The following is an 18,677-nucleotide window of genomic DNA, read 5'->3' on the forward strand; positions in this document are numbered from 1 at the left end:
ACACACCGTAGATTGTACCTATAGTACCTTGAGGGCCATTGTCATTATTGGTGGTACCTCTCACGTCTGTTAACAGTTTCCAATATTGACTGGTAATCAAACGATGTTCATGCATGTTCGACTTCAGCTCACATATTCACATGCTTGAACTTGTACTTCTGTTCGGGTCGAGATGGAACGCAAGACCCTGGATTGTGTCTGTTGTAATCCAGGCGTGATTCTTGATATATGACTCATTCATTGGATGGCTGCGACCATACCTGAGTCAATTCATTGATCCTAACCAGATGGCTGCACCCATACTATGGATCTAGATTATCATGTACTCTCTTATGGATGGCTGCGACCATACCACGTACATCATGTATTTCAGCTATCAATTGTATCTCTCAATGTAGATTCGCTGCGGCAGCTACATGTGTTCTTGTAAAGCATTTCACCCCTCTCTCTCTCTCTCGGGCCTCATGCTTTAGGGGGCATCTGTTACACAGTAATTTGTCACCATTGGTCACCGTCCCTGTTACCCCTGTTTCCATACATTGGAGGACGCATTCCGGGACCTGTGAGTAGTGACATAGTCTAAAAACACTTGCATTATGTTCCCCTGAGTATGTACTTCATGTTCCTTGAAGACACCTTCTGCAAATTATCCCTGAAAAGTGCCCTTTTTCCATTGGCGCGGGTCCACAGTGTCTTATCCGCGCCAATCACTGAGATCCTCAAAAGGGGGTGCGACCATTGGCGCTCTGTCTTAGAACAACACTCGCGCCAACCAAGTTTGGTAATGAATTTTGACAAACGCGCACCCATATGTTTTTTCCCTTCAGATCATGAAGTCTTTTGAGGGTAAAATCCATCTGATAGAGGTCGAGAGTCATCATTTATCCTTGACATCTATCCACAATGGCTTTTCGGAGATAATGTCAATCCACAATGGGTGTCCTGGTACATTGTATCTTCCTCCCTTCTCCATCTATAAAAGTCTGTCCTCATGCATTAGACAAGCTAGTTTTTGAGTAATGCTAGTTGTGATTATGCTTGTCCTGAGTGATAGTAAGAGTCTTGAAGCATAGGGAGGTTATGCTGTCGGAAACCTGAGAGAGAGAAGGTCTATTGCAAGACATACATAGCTGCTCGCCCAGCCAGAGGATAGGTTCAATGTCAAAACCTTGGTTGTATCTTTCTCTGCTTATTATTTCATTAATAAACGACTATTGTTATGGTTCCAATCTCATTGTTCATCATGATAATGTTTGGTTTATTTCCTTTCTGACTGAAATATAGTTGTATGTTAGTGGATTTTATGCTTGTTCTCGTTTTGTTCTTTGCATGTGCAGGTATCCATATGCGGGGATCGCAAGGATTGTGACCTGCCGGAGCAAGGGAACGGGAGTATCAACTCTTCTTCGACATTAGCGTTGGACTCCAGGTTGGTTCTCGTAATCCGATTTTAATATACAACTAGGAACTTGCATAGTAGCGTGTTTTGATTGTTGCTAGTCCCATTTTGGGCTAGTGGGATCGCCTCTGTCCGCAGAGGGGATTTACCTCTCCAACAACCCCAATTCACCTGTGTTGGCCAATTATCTAGGGATTCTTAACTGCCCCTAGATAGCGCCCTGTTACTTTCTCTGCTAATCTGTTGGAGAGATTCTTAACTGCCTCTCTTTCTTTAGCATTCATTTCATCCTTTAAACCTGAAAATTGCTTCGAGCTCAGCTATCTTGCTCCATGTTCCCTCACTATTATTAAGGAAACGCACCAGCAGTTCCCTTTCTTGACTCCACGCCCAATGGTTTGAAACATTCAGACTATACTCTGCCTCTCTACCTGAAAGTGTCAATTTTCCCACCAAAACAAAACAAAAAACCCTCTAGACCCGAGACCTAGCCTAAAATCCTTTCAAACAAAGCTAAATCTAAAAGAGAGAGCCCTCTTTGATTGTAGGTTGGCTAGAACCTGCAGTCCAAAGTTGGTTTGTTGTTACCTTGGCCGTATCCCTTTCTTAACCTTCAGGGACAACCTGAGTGATAACATAATGGCAACTCCGCTGGGGAATTTCCTCAGTTAATTTTATAAAGTTTCACGAAGAAGGTTAAAAATCCCCTGTAGAAATCGATTTTCTAATTGCTGTATATTTCCTAAAACTACAGATGAAGCCTGAATGTCAGCCAGGAAGCCTTTGAAACTGTTTTTGTTTTACATTAACAGGTTTAGATAAAAGCTGCTTCAGTCAATCTTCATGCTAGTTTTAAGATATACACAGCCATTCCAAAATCTTATCTGGCCCTTGTGAATACAAAAAATATTCCAAAAAAATAAATAAAATAAAAAAGAAAAAAAAACAAGTGCGGAAGCTGGCTCCCAAGAAAAGTTCACGATATACAAGGTCAAACCCAGACCCAGATCCTCCAGCTGTTTTTGAAAATCCTAACATAATCCCTAAAATCCTTAGGAAGCAACAAAGACAGGAAAATTTTGCTGATAAAACCCCTGAAACAACTTACCCTAGCTCTGTCCCAACCCTGTCAAGGTTTTATTCCGGTCTACCCCTGCTTCCCCTTGTTCGTCATCCACATCTCATAGCACTCCTTCCACACCTTCATTCACTGCACATATTCCCATTACCACTACTGTTATCCCTGTTATCCTCGTTGTTCCACTTATACCGGCCAATATGGCTAATAGATATGCTCCCCTGCAACTACCTGCTAACGTTGCGGCTTTACCCCAAGATTATCAATCGAAAATTTCATATTTTGATTCCACTGGTCCTTTCACATCCATTCAGCATGCCAAAAAGATGCAAGACTATTTTGAAAACTATGAAATAGATGATGACAGCGTGAGAATGAGAATTTTTGAGTTGGAAATAATTAATTCCTACTTGTCTATGGTTGTACTTTTCTATTTGAGGAGTTTGTTCCTATGTAATAGCAATTTAGTTTCTCCTAGTTTACTGTGTGGGTGAGAGAATCTCTCAACCACACTACTGTACGTCTAAGATAGCATTCCTATCTTGAGACTATTGATTGTATAAATATGTGTGTAAACAATTAATAGAATACATTTTTATTGAGTGACTGTATTTTATCTTGGTATCAGAGCCTGTGAGGGCCTGGCCCCTCCTAGGTTTGGCCCCTCCTGGGCTGAGGGAAAATAAAGAGTTTAGTATTTGTTTGTCCATCATCCGCTGTTGAGACCTGTGGATGTGTTGAGCGAATAGGCAGACTTGCGGCGAAGAAGGATTTGTTTGCTTCCATTTGATTATCTCGGCTTGGCGACTTCGGCCTCGCGCGCTGGCTCGAGCATGCCATCGATCAGGGTTTCGAATTCCATGGAGACGCGCCGGGAAATAAAAGATATAATAACAGTTCCAACATCGAAAGTTGTGTGGGTAATGAGCGAAGGGTGCAGATCGCTGCCAGCTTGCGTGAAGAAAAGTTTTGGGCTTAGCAGGTTAGCAGCCATCGGATCGAATCACATGTCGGTCTGCACAGGAGGCTCGTGAATTCGGTGAGGTTAACTCATTGAAACCTGCATTATTGGTGGAAGGAGCTAGTGGTGAAGTGCCAGTTGTCGCCTCGGAGAAGATGAGACGAACTTCTTGTACAATGACTTGTTGAGCGAAGAAGGTTGGAGTCAGAGAAACGTATTCGAAATATCCATCCGTTCGTCGAGTCGATTCTATTCCAGCTTGTGGACGAGTGGATTTAGTTTTCAATTAAAATTGTCATGGATCTACTGAGATCTGTGGCATGGGAAAGGACGCCAAGCGGATTGTTGTTGAAGATGAGGTGGTGCCCAAGAAGGATCTTCCCACCATAATTTTGAACTCTTCATTGTTCAAAGTCAAAGTCATTATGAAGCTGCCTATTATCTTTATGCTAGTGCGTGTTTTGCAGAGCGTTGGTGTTGGGAGAGGTCGTCGACTTAATGGGTTTGATAATCCAGCTGCGGCTGATGCTGAGAGGAGAGAAGCCTGTCAAGAAAGTAACAGTGTGCCAGTATGTCGAGCTTACGCGGGTTCCCGTTTCGGAGATCTGCGTGGAGCTGCCGGGTAGAGAGGTCTGAGATTGGCCTCAAGAGCCAAGTATTGAAGCTCTCGGTACACGCATCCACACTGAGCGCAAGAAGCAACAGATCGATGGGTTTTCTGGTGCACCTGGAAAACTCACATCTGCTGAGAGTCGAGACGACTAGACATGATATGGTGTATTGGGAGAGAAAAATGGAGTCGACGAGTTTGGTGTCAATCTCTTTGGCACAGTAAACATCAGGTTGAGCGTTCGATTTCCCCATCAACATGGGAGTCAGGCCGCTGAAGATCTCGCCAGATGTATTTCATTTCAATTCTTATGGAAGAGATCCTAGTTGTGTTGGACGAGGGGTGAATTCTTGGCCTGCTGCCAATGGGGATGCGGCTGTGGCCCTTCCTGGACCGAGGGAGTATGTGTGTTTGTTCTACCTTATGCACAGTGCTGTGGAGGCCAAGTGACTACTTCAGATATGTGCCTTTTTGGTTGGTGGTTTTCAAATGGATTTCCTCGTCCTTTAGCTACAGATCAGGTGCTGAGGGGACTCGATCTTGGGACTCATCGGCTAGTTCATGGTCCTTTCCCCGCAACAGATCAATGGAGGAAGGAAACAGAGAGACCTCGTTCTGGAAATGGTGGGACTGGAGTTGGGGATGGATCGCCTCTGCAAAGAAAACAATTTGCAGAAAAATGGTGAATGCTCGGGAAGAGGATCTGGTTTTGGGGTACGATACTTCCAGCTGGAGACATTCATTCCGGAAGCTGAGGGCGCATCTGAGGAAAATGGCAGACAAAGGGCCAGCATCGGCCGTGACCCAGAAATTGAAATTCAGGTACGATGCTCTGAGCTATGCCCAGAATTTCGATGATGGCGGATGGCCAGATCAAGAAGCTCAGCCCCAGAGCAAGAAAGGGTCAGATCCCCCTGGCAAGCAGTCCTCTTAGTCTCTAGATCTGTATATTTGGTACACAGTTTTATCTGCTATTGTGGGCGCTCTTATTGGAGCAAAACAAAGACTTGGAGAGATACAGTCATTAGAGACAGTCCGTAAGCGTTTTGAAAGCTTTCCAGAAGCTCATCAGTGGTGCCTTCGCTTGGGACGCAGAGTCGTGGTGAACCCGCTTGCCTTCGTGGGTACGTGAGAGAGATGATTTCTGTGTCAGGAGTGCTAGCTGCGTGAGATTTGTGGGCAGTGTTCTGTTGAGTAAGTTTGGAGCAGCCTGTGGTGAGCTGCGTGTTCGTGAAGAAGCGTGGAGCGATCTGTTGTCAGTAATCTTACATGGATCAGATCGAACGCAATGTGTTGTGATCTTGGATCTTCCCACAACAACAGTGTGGACAAGGTTTTGGGTGAGCTGCTCAGAAGCGGGGGATTCGGTCGGGTTTACAAGGCAGTTTTTCCCAGCGATGGCTCTATTGTGGCCGTGAAATGTCTTTCCGAGAACGGCGAGCACAGCAGCCTGGAGAAGACCTTTGAGGCCGAGCTCGCGGCTGGTGGGCAAGCGCTGGGCAAGTGCCGACTGTTTTAGACCATGTGGTGGCTGCATAGGTGGCTTGGAAGCTGCGTGGGTGCAGCAAAATTCCGTGGACCTGTTTTTTGTTGGGTTTTGCAGCTTGAAGAACGCTGCAAGAACGCCGTTGAGAGGAGCCGGTGAATGTGGAGCACAGGTCTGACTCCTGGTGGCTCTGCATGGCTGCTAGTGTTTTGACCACGGAAGAAAAGGATTGGATCGTGAAAGGCGGTCATTAGAGTCGATCTGAGAGATCGTGATTGTGGCATGTATGCGCCCAGCGTGGTGAAAATTGCGTGGAGGAGGCCGCGTGGTTGAAACCGGCGAACCTTCCCGAAGTCTATGCTGCAGCGATTCAATGGACGATCGCGGGCTAAGTGGTTTGCTGGTGTGGTGGTCAACCCGCAGTGGAAGTGTGACTGCGGGACTGCCGAGAGATCAGTGAGTGCAGCGTTGATGTGTCGACAGAGGTTGTGTTTCCACTGTGTCGCCGGAGAGTACTGTTCAGACGCGCCGGTGTCCGAGTCAACGATCTTCATCTAAGCATTCTGAACGAGAGGCAGATTTCTTTTTCGTAGGTCTTGGAGTGGCGGTGCTGCTGCTGTGTTTATGGAGTGGCAGCCCAGCGTGGAGAAGATCTTTGGGTCCAGAACACTAGAGAAATTAAATTTGAAAAGTTTATGTTGTATTTTCTTGGAATCATGTTTAAATATTATTGAGCCTTATTGAGCCTAGCTAACTCAATGTAGGCAAAGTTATTTTGTTAGAATTCGCGACTCTAACGAATGACAGGTTAAGCATGGAGTTCCAAGAAGCTAGTTGACAAGGATGCCCAAGATGTGAACAATGAACAGATGAGGCAAAGCAGCGGCAACAACGTTTATGGTGGACAACAAAGTGGATGTTTGTTTGAATTAGTGTGGTTTGTGGAATAGACTCCCTAGCATGATTTTGTAATAGTCATTGTATGTACCCAGAAACTCCAAAATGTGGAATCAGATGTAAGATTTTTAAAGGCATCTGAAAGTTCGTGGTGATCTTAAAACCACTTTGTAATGGTTTATGGTTAGCCTGAAACCATCTTTTGTCACTTGAAAGTGAGGGTTGGTGGTGAGCCAGAAACCATCTATATAGTCTTTGTGACTGAAGTGCCTTTGTGGCCAGCTTGCCTTTGTGGCTGAATGGTTGGTGGTGAGCCAGAAACCATCTATATGGTCTTTGAGGCTGAAGTGCCTTTTGAAGCTAGCTTGCCTGTGTGGCGGAATTGCCTGTGTGGCTTAAAGTGCCTTTGTGGCTGTGTGTACACGAGAGCTTTGTGCTCGTAGGAGCAGGTGGACTGCAGAACACCTGGCTCAGACTCAGATGATTTTCTCTGAGTAGAAGGGGATTGGCATTTTTCGCGCTAACAACAATGCCAGGAAGGCCAACTGGCGCGTCTGTTAGGCCATTAATCGCGCCAATGGGTGCGGGTTTTTTCGTTCAGGATCGCGTCAATTCACCTTCAAGGGGATCCGTGGGATCGGAGAAGTTGTGGATCTGTCCTAGGGTGGCAGATTATGCTTTTGGAGGTTTTGTACATGCAATTCATGTGATGATGGTGGATTTGACTATCATGACAAGTAGTCATTAAGGGGGGAGTTGGAAATAATTAATTCCTACTTGTCTATGGTTGTACTTTTCTATTTGAGGAGTTTGTTCCTATGTAATAGGAATTTAGTTTCTCCTAGTTTACTGTGTGGGTGAGAGAATCTCTCAACCACACTACTGTACGTCTAAGATAGCATTCCTATCTTGAGACTATTGATTGTATAAATATGTGTGTAAACAATTAATAGAATACATTTTTATTGAGTGATTGTATTTTATCTTTTTGTTCAGAGTCTAACAGGTGAAGTGATAACTTGGTTCAGATCACTCGCTGCAAATTCCATAACCACTCCTGATGAGATTTACCTATCCTTTACCAATAGATGGGAGAAAAAGAAAGATCCCTTGCACATAATAGCTTAATATGATACAATTAAACGAGGTCCTCAAGAGACCGTTTTAGAATACTGTGTGAGATTCAACAATGCATATAATGCGATACCACAAAACTTAAGGCCTCCACCCAACCTTGCCTTGTACAAATTTCCTGATGGTTTTGACCCTGATATGGCATATCAGTTGAAAGAAAGAGCTCCTGAAACCCTTGAAGACGCGCAAAAGGTTGCTGTCACGGTAGAAGCCAACTTAATTGCCAAAAGAAATAGAGCCCGAATGGAAAAGAGAACCACCTTTAAGGAAGAACCCTCAGCCTTCGACCAGAAGCTTGATGCTATCATCAATGGCCTGCAAAGACTAGGAGAGAGGGTAGAAAATGTGGAGAGAAAGGCATCATGGGAAGGACAGCAGTCTAATCCCATAAGAAACCCAAATTTCAGAAAAACGCAGAACACAAATGCTGGTAGGTCTAACCAAGACCATGACATAAGACCCCCTTTTCAAGATAACTATGTAGAAGGATCTACTTCTAGTCAACCCATAGAAGACGATCATATGAATTTAATGGATCTAAAGGGTGAACATCAAACTTTCCTGACACAAGAAGACCAAAATGAGCATGACTGCAATCAATTTCAGACTAAATTTGGTGAGTCTTTTGATTTTAAACAAGGTTATGATACTGCTGTGTATGAAGTACACAAACAGTATAAGCTCAGAACTAGGACCATTGACATCTCTGAGCCTAGCAAGACAAAGGAAAGTAAACAGCCCAACAAGATTAGAAACACAGCTGTTGTAACCCAACCAGCTGATACAACTGCCTCAAACTCAAATCAAGTGACTGTAGAGGACATAACAGACACGCAGCCTGCTGTTGAGTAGCCTCAGCCACCTCCTCTCTCAAAACAAAATTCAAACAGCGTCCCAAGAAGTACTCCTGAAGTTGCGAAACCGCAAGCAAATATTTCCCGTAACACTGATAAACAAGAGCAAGTCGCTGAAAATTCAAGTGAAAAGGAAAAAATTGCCAATGCCAATACTAAGACTCCTTTGGAGAAGCCTTTTAGTTTAGAAACAGAGATTGGAAAACTCAAGATAGCCATTCCTCTTTCAGAATTGGCTAGACACGATGTATATAGGCAACAGATTCAAAGGTCACTGCAACTCCCAGAAAACAAAGATGATGTAAATATTTTGGATGATTTCCCTGAACTATTGTTTGGGCCAGAAGTTAATGGAAAGTTAACACAAGGACCTGTCCCACCCTTTTATGTCAGTCTTCATATACATGACAAAGTTTTACACAACGCTATGTTTGACTCAGGGGCATCGCACAATATTATGCCCAAAGCAGTTATGGAAAAACTGAATCTCGACATCACAAGACCTTACAAAGATTTATACTCATTTGACTCCAGTCAAGTGAAATGTTTAGGTCTCATTAAAGATCTATGTGTCTCCTTAGTTCAATATCCCAACAAGACCATCCTCATGGATGTAGTAGTGGCTGACATCCCACCAAAGTATGGTATGCTCCTCTCGAGATCATGGGGAGAAAAGCTCCAAGGATCCCTTCAATTAGACCTTTCCTACGCTACCATTTCAGTCTTTGGGCAACCAAAGAGACTGTACAGAGAAACGCTGATGAAATATGTAGTAAGTAGTGAAAGCAAGCCTGAAAATTTTCCCATTTATTCAATTCATTCCGATATGGATTCTTTCATTTTATTCAATGATGATTCAAATCTGCCCACTAATAAGGAGCCTTTGGCTCTAGAACAACAAGTGCACATCAATGAAGAAATGGTTGCCCATAATATAGAAATTGTCAAAACAGTAAATGCAACGAGCATGTTACAAGAACCTCCCCAAACAGAAATTTTAAATCTGCCCAACCCTGATTCAGATGACACTCCTAGCATTGTCAACAAGCAAGAAATCACATGGTTCTTAGAGTTTGATGGTTCTGTCAACAAGTTAGGAGCAGGGGTAGGTGTCTGGATTCACAATACACATGATAACCATGCAGAAGGACATGCCTATAGACTGAATTTCAAATGCACAAATAACATGGCAGAGTATGAGGCTCTGCTTTTACGCCTTAAACTGCTAAAAACTCTAGGTGCTGTAAAAGTGTCTATCTTAGGTGACTCTAATCTAGTTATTCAACAGATGAAAGGTAACTTTGTTACCAATGACAGCAGAATGAAAGCATATAGAATTGCTGCTACTAACATACTCCAGGCATTCACTGAATTCAAGCTGGACAAGATTTCCAGAAATCACAACATTCATGCACACAGCCTAGCCACCTTCGCGAGTACATGCAAGCTCCCTTTTGACCCGAATCATCACTTCAAAGCCGAAATAAAACATAGGCCTACCATCCCAAATAATGTCAGAGACTGGCAAGTATTCGAGAATGATGCCCAAATTAATAATTTCCTTACCCTCGAGCATGAATTTTCAAATATTCACATTGACATGGATGCCATGACAGATTCTGAACAGTAGAGAAATGAAAATCAGCAAGTTCTAACCGCTGCAACAGTCAAACAGATTCTGAAGCCAACCATTTTTGACAATGAAAACATTGAACAACTGAAGCAAACACAGGCAGAAGAAGTAGACAGAACAGAGGCAGAGGTCATTGACTTGAAAGATAATTTTTTGCCTGCTGGATTAACTCCGCTAGAAGATATGTTTGACTCTAATGACGTTCCCAGAAAACCAAAACTGCAACCAATAAACACAGAAATCGAAGAACACAACATTGGGACACTAGAGAACCCAAAAATGATCAAACTGTCCAAAAATTTGCCACCTGATCAAAAGCCCAAGTATATTGACTTATTCAAAGAATTTCAAGATGTATTTGCTTGGAGCTATGAGGATTTGAAATCCTATGATACATCAGTGATTCAGCACACGATCCCATTGAAGCCCAATCAGAAGCCCTTCAAATAGAAATTGAGAAGAATCAACCCTGTGCTGCTTACCCCGATTGAAAAAGAAGTAAAAAGGATGTGGGAAGCAAGCATTATAGTCCCTATCAGATTCTCTGAGTGGGTGTCCAACCTAGTGCCTACAAGAAAAAAGACAGGTGAAATCAAACTTTGTGTAGATCTCAGAAATTTAAATCAAGTCTCCTTAAAAGACCACTATCCCTTGCCCAAAATGGACCACATATTGCAGAGAGTAGTGGGAGCATCTAGAATTTCCCTGCTAGATGGTTTTTCAGGTTTTAACCAGATACTTGTTCACCCAGACGACCAAGACAAAACTGCCTTTACCACACCCTGGGGAACATTTAAATATGTAAATATGCCATTTGGACTTAAAAATGCTGGTGCCACCTTTCAATGAGCAATGGACATTGCATTCGCCAAAGAATTACATGACTTCCTAGTTGTGTACCTTGATGATTTAACCCCATTTTCAAAATCTGATGAAGAACATCTCAAGCATCTTAGACAAATTTTCATGACATGCAGGAAATATGGCATTTCCTTGAATCCAAAGAAATCCTTATTTGGCCTGGAAGAAGGAAAATTACTCAGACATATTATATCAAAGGATGGGATCAGAATTGATCCTAAAAGAATACAGGCCATCCTCCAAATTCCACATCCGAGAAACATAAAAGAGCTACAAGCGTTCCTTGGGAAAATTAACTTTTTGAGAAGATTTATTCCAAATTTAGCTGAAATAATAAGACTGTTAAGCAACATGCTAAAGAAGGATGCCAAGGTAAGATGGTCCCTTGAGGCCAAGCAGGCATTCGAGAGTATCAAAACTGCATTAACCCAAACTCATGTTCCAACCAGTCCACAGTTTGACAAGGATTTTATCATATTTTCATTCGCATCAGACCACACAATTGTTGTTGTCCTGTTGCAAAAGGATGAGCAGGGAGCTGAAAAGCCAATTGCTTTTTTCAGCCGAGCCTTAAGAGACACCCCTCTGAAGTACCCAATAATGGAAAAGCAGGCTTACGCACTTATTAAGGCCATCAAGGATTTCAGAGTGTACATTTTATATTCACACGTGATTGCCTATGTCCCACACGCTGTTGTTAAAGATATATTGACTCAAGATGGATTAGAAGGCAAAAGAGGTAAGTCGATTGCAAGTATCCTCGAATATGACATTGAAATAAAACCAACCAAGCTGATAAAGGGACAAGGTTTAGCCAAGCTGATGTCCGAAACAAACTTTCAGGCCTTAGACATTAACCAGCTGGACAATGAACCGGAGTTGGCGACTCCACAGATCAGTGAAATATTTCTGCAATGCCCCTGGTACACTGATATTTGCTTTGTACTGTTAAACCTGTGTGCTCCCCCAGGATTGTCCAAAACAAAGAAAATATTTTTAAAAATGAAGGCTTTGAGATTTTGTGTTATAGATGGTGCATTATTTTGGAGAAATCATGAAGGTATATTGTTAAATTGTTTAACCATGAATGAAATTAACAATGTCATGAAAGAATTCCATGCAGGTGATTGTGGAGGACATCTCTACTGGAAGTCCACAACAGACAAGATCTTGAGGGCTGGTTTCTACTGGCCCACTCTTTTTGCAGATGTAAAAAAGTTTTCCATGACATGTCACAAGTGCCAAATTTTTTAAGGCAAGAGAAAATTGTTTCCCCTGCCCCTTAAACCCATCTCCACCGAAAAACCTTTTCAACAATGGGGTCTTGACTTCATTGGAGAAATTCATCCCTCTTCCTCAGGCTAGCACAAATGGATCCTAACAGCCACCGATTATTTCACCAAGTGGGTTGAAGCCATTCCCTGTAGACAGGCCAATGATACCATCATCATCCAATTCCTTGAATGCAACATCCTTTCCAGATTTGGCTGCCCTGAGAAAATCATCACTGAAAATGTCGTTGCCTTTAAGTCCAAAAAGATGATCAGTTTCTGCCATAAGTTTCATATCACCCTAGGCCACTCTACAACATATTACCCTCAAGGTAATGGATTGGCCGAATCATCTAACAAGAGCCTCATCAACATCATAAAGAAAATGATAGAAGAAAACAAGAAAATTTGGCACAAAAAACTCGTGAACGCCCTATGGGCAGACAGACTTTCAAGCAAAAGATTAATTGGAATGAGCCCTTATGAGCTGGTATATGGCATGGAAGCTAGATTTCCTTCATCCCTGGGCATTCCTACTATCAAGCTATTACAGGAAATTTAGGCTGAACCAAATGACATTCAAAGGAGAATTAATTAGACAATTCACCTTCAGCAAACTAGAGAACAAGTCTATGACAGAGCACAAATCTTACAAGAAAAGCTCAAAAGGATGTTTGATAAGAGAGCCAAAGCTGAAGATTTTAATATTGGTGACAAAGTTTTGAAGTGGGATTCAAGAAGAGAGGACAAGGGCAAACATGCCAAGTTTGACTTTCTTTGGAAAGGTCCATTTGTAATTTCTGTTGTTCAAGGAAACAACACCTATTTTCTCATATCTATGGAGGACAGCACTGTTGAAGAAGGCCTTGTGAATGGCAGGATGTTGAAACATTATCACGATCCTTGTTGTTGAAATGATGCAAGTTCTATAACTATCTTTGTACAATATTATTTGTATATATCAGCACTCAGTTTAAATTTTTGTAAACAGGCCGATTGTTAAGGAATAGCAGTAAATTTGGAAAGGACGCAGCCGATGCAAATTCTTCAATCTCAAAAGCATCAAAACAGAGCAAGAACTTTCAGTTTATATCAGCATAGTTGCTCAGGCATTGTACATAAAGATCAAGCGCGCAGAAGAAAGCAGGCGTTGTTGTGCATCTCACAGAAAGCTCTGTTGAGGAGGAGTTGTTCGTAGCTCAAAGTTAATATTTATAACAGCCAGAACAAAGAAGTTTTCCGGTCCACAGCAACAACAGAAGATCAAGGCAGTCTGACCTACTGTTCTTGACTTTTCGCAAGGAAAAGCCATCCCCAAGTGGAGCCACTGTTAGCCTCCTGTTGCAATAGGGTATCATCTTTCATGATTGACATTTTTACATGCCAAATATGTCATACTTTGCAAGCTGCAGTGTTCCATATTTCTAGAAGAGACCAAAGAAGAAGCCATGAAGTATGCTGATCCAAATGACACTGCTGCATTCCATTTTGATGAGTTGTTCCAATTTTGAAGAATTTCTTAAAGGGAGGTCCAAACAGTCTAATCCTGGTCTCCCTAAGTTTCAATTTCCTGTTGTAGAATATAGAGAATGATATCTGTCCAAACAGTCTAAGCTTGGCAGATTTGTAGTTAGGTAGAGAAACTAAGGGACCCAGCTGTTTAATCTGGGCCCTGGTAGAAATAAGTGTAGATTTAGATAGAAAAAAAAAAAGATTTTTTGCAAACATGGGTCTGCAAGTCTAAGTGCACCCAACACAAAAAGAAGAAAAAATGTTAGGACAGTAGGCTGAGTAGGTAGTTGTTTGGTGGCAAAATGATAATTGATGATCAATTTTGTATCTCACAATGTCTTATCCTTTCAGATCATAGTTATCAGGCAGTTTTGAATTTAAAGGAGGTACTCAAGCCAGAACTCACTAACCTCCCCTTCTTCTCATTTCCCCCAAGTCACTTACTAACATCCCCCAAGGGGTCAAGGTCTGCTTGAGCCCCTCAGTTTCATCATTTCCATGACATTCGCCTTGGTGAGGATCTGCTTCACTCAAGGACTGCTCACTCATCATCTCTGAGCCTTCTTTTTCCCAACATAGCCTAAGGTCTCATACCTTAGCGCCCTCTTTTCATTTCCATATTAACTATTAACTTTATTATATAACTCCCTAACAATTTTCCCCTTCCCCTATTAAAATCATGTATATAAAACTCCCCTATGTAAATACCCCTCCCTGGCAATATAGCCATATTTACATAAGTTCGGGAAATCACAGTCCATCTGGGGTTGTCTTTAGCCCATCCGAGTCATTAAGGAGCTAGTCTGACATCAGGTCAGCTAGTAACCGCTTCCCTAGCCCTAAAAACCCTCAAAAACCTTCAAAAAACCCATTTTTGCACTTTTTTCCCAAGTCTTGTGCATAAAACACTAACCCCGCTTGGCAAAAACCCATATTTCGCCCCTATCCCTAAAACCCAAGTGTAAATATGCCAACCCGCGCTCATAATATTCATACAACACGCCAATCCCGTCATTTCCCTATGTTTAAACCCACTGCCGCGATATATTAAAAAGGGAATATTCTCGCGAATATCCCACCCACTAACCCGCCGTCGCTACCCATCTACCGCCAGCCGTTAGATCTGGCCCGCCACAGATCTACGGTGGGCGGGCTTTTCTATATGCAACACGCCCGGGCTTTAGCGTCCGGGAGTTCGGCGGTTTTGCCGCCGTACTCCCGCCACGCGTCAAGCTCTGGGGTGTGGCGGAGGTCCCCCTCACGAAACCACCATCCCCGAAAAGCGGTGCGCCACAAAACCGCTTACCACCCATGACGTCACACCCCACGTCACCCCTGCACAGTCCCTGCTTACGTCACCCCTTTGTCCAGTCACCCGATGAGTCACCTGCCTGCGTGGCCTCCTGCCACGTCACTGCCACGTGTCCCTGCCACGTCATCGTCCGTACATGATGACATCATGCTGACATCATCCCGCCACGTCGCCCTGCTGACATCATGCTGACGTCACCCGCCATACAATGTCACATCATGCTGACGTCATGCTGATGTCATCAACACTTTTTGGGCGCAGAGGCGCGAAAGTCGCACTTCGGAGCCCCGGAATCCAATTCTGAGGTAGTTTTTGATGAGCGATTTGCGCGCGCAAATCGCTCATCACAGGATTTTTTAGGCCGAAATGGAGAATCTTTAGGGAATCTTCTCGTCATGCAGCCCCAGGAAGTCCAAAAAGGCGCAAAAATGACCCGTTTTCTTCACAGAGCATACCAAAAGGAGTAGAAGACAATTCCAGATGATATAGAGGCCGAACAGCGGCCATTTACTGGTGATTAGACCCACAAAACATCAGATCAGCAGTCTAGATTTTGTCAAAGAGTACCAGTGGAAGAAAAGATGCCAAAGAGTATCAGCAAAGATTTGTTTAGGGGCTCGAAGCACCTGAACATTGATGAAGCCCCCAGAAAGTCAAATCAATAAGCATCAGCCCATCCTTGCCTTCAAATCACCATTAAGGCATTCAAAGCACCAGGACAACAAGGAAGCAGAAACCCATCCATATTTATTTCAGAAGACATTGCCCCAAGGCACCCAGGACTACATCATTTATTCATTTCTTTTTACGGCTGCCCCCAGCGCAGCCTGAGACTCTTCATGCATTTATTTCAGATAGGAGTAGGTCAATAAATTATTTTTTATGACTTGATTAGGTCAAGATGTAATAAAAGCAGTAGATAGAAAGTTTTGCCCTATATATACCACCCTCTGTATAGTTTTAAGGGTTGGTAAATTGAGAATTCTTCACTAGAGACTCGCTGTGTATACCTGAATTTTTCTGTAATCAAAGATTGCCGAAATCTTGGAGAGCAAACTGTCTGTTGTTGATAAATGCTTTGGAGACTAAAGATGGAATTCTTGTGCTGCGGCCTGAAGCAATAAGTGCCTCCTATCTCTGTTTATGTGTTTGCCATTATCTAGATAGCAGGAAAAAAGAATAGCCTAGAATTAGTTTAAATACTCTCTATGCTCAATTTCTGCGGTTTCTTGATGTTTTCCTCTGAATGAATTGGTTATGAATATTGAATTCCTTCTGGGTCATTTTTACCCTAATTCACCTGTGTTGGCCAATTATCTAGGGATTCTTAACTGCCCCTAGGTAGTGCCCTGTTACTTTCTCTGCTAATCTGTTGGAGAGATTCTTAACTGCCTCTCTTTCTTTAGCATTCATTTCATCCTTTAAACCTGAAAATTGCTTCGAGCTCAGCTATCTTGCTCCATGTTCCTCACTATTATTAAGGAAACGCACCAGCAGTTCCCTTCCTCGACTCCATGCCCAATGGTTTGAAACATTCAGACTATACTCTGCCTCTCTACCTGAAAGTGTCAATTTTCCCACCAAAACAAAACAAAAAACCCTCTGGACCCGAGACCTAGCCTAAAATCCTTTCAAACAAAGCTAAATCTAAAAGAGAGAGCCCTCTGTGATTGCAGGTTGGCTAGAACCTGCAGTCCAAAGTTGGTTTGTGGTTACCTCGGCCGTATCCCTTTCTTAACCTTCAGGGACAACCTGAGTGATAACAGTAGTCACATATCCTCCCCTTCCTTGATGCTTTTTATGCTTTGAAAGAAAATTCTTTGTGAGTTGAGTTTCATGTTCTCATTTAATGTGAAATAACAATTCCATGAAGCTCAACCATTTTCAAGTCATCCAAGTCTTCCAATTATTCTAAGTCACTGACTTTGGCATCAAAGCTGTCTGGAAGTGATCTTATAATTTTTTGGAAAATTGTCTTCTCTTTAATATCTTTGCCTATTCCTTTGATAGAATTGACAACTTCATTTACCTGGAGAAAATAAGAAGCAGTGTCTTCTTCTTCATTCAATTTGAGACTCTCAAACTGCCTTCGAAAAGTTTGGAGTTTTTCCTTTTTAACTTTATCATCTCCTTCATAGATGCTAATGAGCTTATCCCACATCTCTTTAGCTATTTTAATATGAATCACTTTAGTTAATTCTGAATATGATATACCACTTGCTATATAATTCAAAGCCTTTACATTTACCACACATGCTTTCTTCCCATCAAAATTTGTTGGTAGATGAGATGGGATCTTGTATCCATTTGTCACATATTTCCAAACTTCAACTCCAAAAGGAATTAACTAAAATTCCATTATGACTTTCCAAAATGCAAAATTTATTCCATCAAATTGGGGAACCTTAACATCCTTACCGTCCATTGTGACTCAAAAATCCTTCTTCCAGTTTTTAGGTTGTTCTTTGAAGAAGTTAGCTCTAATACCAATTGTTGGAAATACTGGGGGGGGGGGTGGTGAATCACTATTTCTTTCCATTGTCATTTTATGCTAGTTAATGTTTTTATCATAAAATAGACCAAAACACAAGGGATAAAACAAAAAAAACAGTGAGGACTCCAATCCTCTACAAGATACTTCAACAAGAAAAGTTGTCTTCAACAATGTTCCAGTAGAGCTCCGTCGGCGCTTCAACAATGCCTCAAATATACCCTTAATAATGCTTCAAGGGTGCTCCAATAGATCATTAAAGGGATTCCAACATACTTCAATCAAAGCTCCAAGAAATGCTTCAAAATATTTGTCCAAGAATTAAGGTCTTCCTTCAACTTTCCATGGGTTCGGATGTCAAGATTTTCTTTAGGTCGAGAGCTACAGGACACCTATTCAATGGGTCGAGGGCTAGTTTTGTCACGTGACTAAAATACCTTTCCATAGGGCCGCAGTTATAGGTCTAGTACGAATAAGTCTAAAAAAATCCTCCACTAGTCTGAATATGTTCTCCTTTAACAAGGTCAAGGTCTCTATTATCCTTACTAGGTCGAGGTCTCTAATATCCTTACTAGGCTAAGGTCTCTAATATCCTTACCAGGCCGAGGTCTCTACTATTCTTACCAGGTCGAATATGTCTGCTCCAAGAACTGAAATGTATGCCCAAACAAGGTGTATAGTCTCAAAAAAGAAAAAAAACTCCAAAAAGGTGTTGATTTATGCTTTCAAAGAGGTTCAAATGTGATTCAAGTAGGTTGAAGAATTTTGTTCCAGAATGAATCCCCAAACCATAGAAATATATCAGCAAATACCCAAAATAAACTCCTTGATCCCTCTTCTTTTCTCCTTAGTTCATGAGGTGTGAAATCCTTCTTTATCTTGCCTCATATATGAATTCTTATATACTTTATTAACCGAGTGGATGGATGAAATGGAGAGGTTTTATGTCAGTTTATACTTGTTTAACCCTATTATGAATGGGCACATCTTTTGGGGAGCATGACTTATGTACATGTAGGCTTGACAAAATATGGGTCTTCAACATGTAAATTCATTTTCTTTCCAGTGAAGAGGAGTTATGGGGCAAGTAGATGCTTGTCGGAAAGGGCTTGAAGTCCTCTACAAGCCTATGATAATTTCATCCTCAGCTAAAGTCCCTTTGACATCAATAACAATTA

The 18,677-nt window shown here is 42.2% G+C and overlaps 1 protein-coding gene across 1 annotated transcript in view; it reads left to right on the forward strand.

Moving 5' to 3' along the window:
* The first annotated feature begins 5,336 nt into the window (after nt 1–5,336).
* LOC149257209 (glutathione S-transferase L3-like) overlaps nt 5,337–18,677 on the forward strand; it is a 44,940-nt gene continuing 31,599 nt past the window's right edge. Inside the window, exons 1-2 of the mRNA XM_089460424.1 lie at nt 5,337–5,551; nt 5,652–5,706. Coding sequence (XP_089316550.1) covers nt 5,337–5,551; nt 5,652–5,706 — 270 coding nt within the window. The remainder of the gene's footprint in view (nt 5,552–5,651; nt 5,707–18,677) is intronic.

This window comes from Pinus tabuliformis, chromosome 6, assembly GCF_031772625.1.
Source record: "Pinus tabuliformis cultivar Carrire ecotype Pingquan chromosome 6, CPIR1, whole genome shotgun sequence".
Taxonomy (NCBI): Eukaryota; Viridiplantae; Streptophyta; class Pinopsida; order Pinales; family Pinaceae; genus Pinus; species Pinus tabuliformis.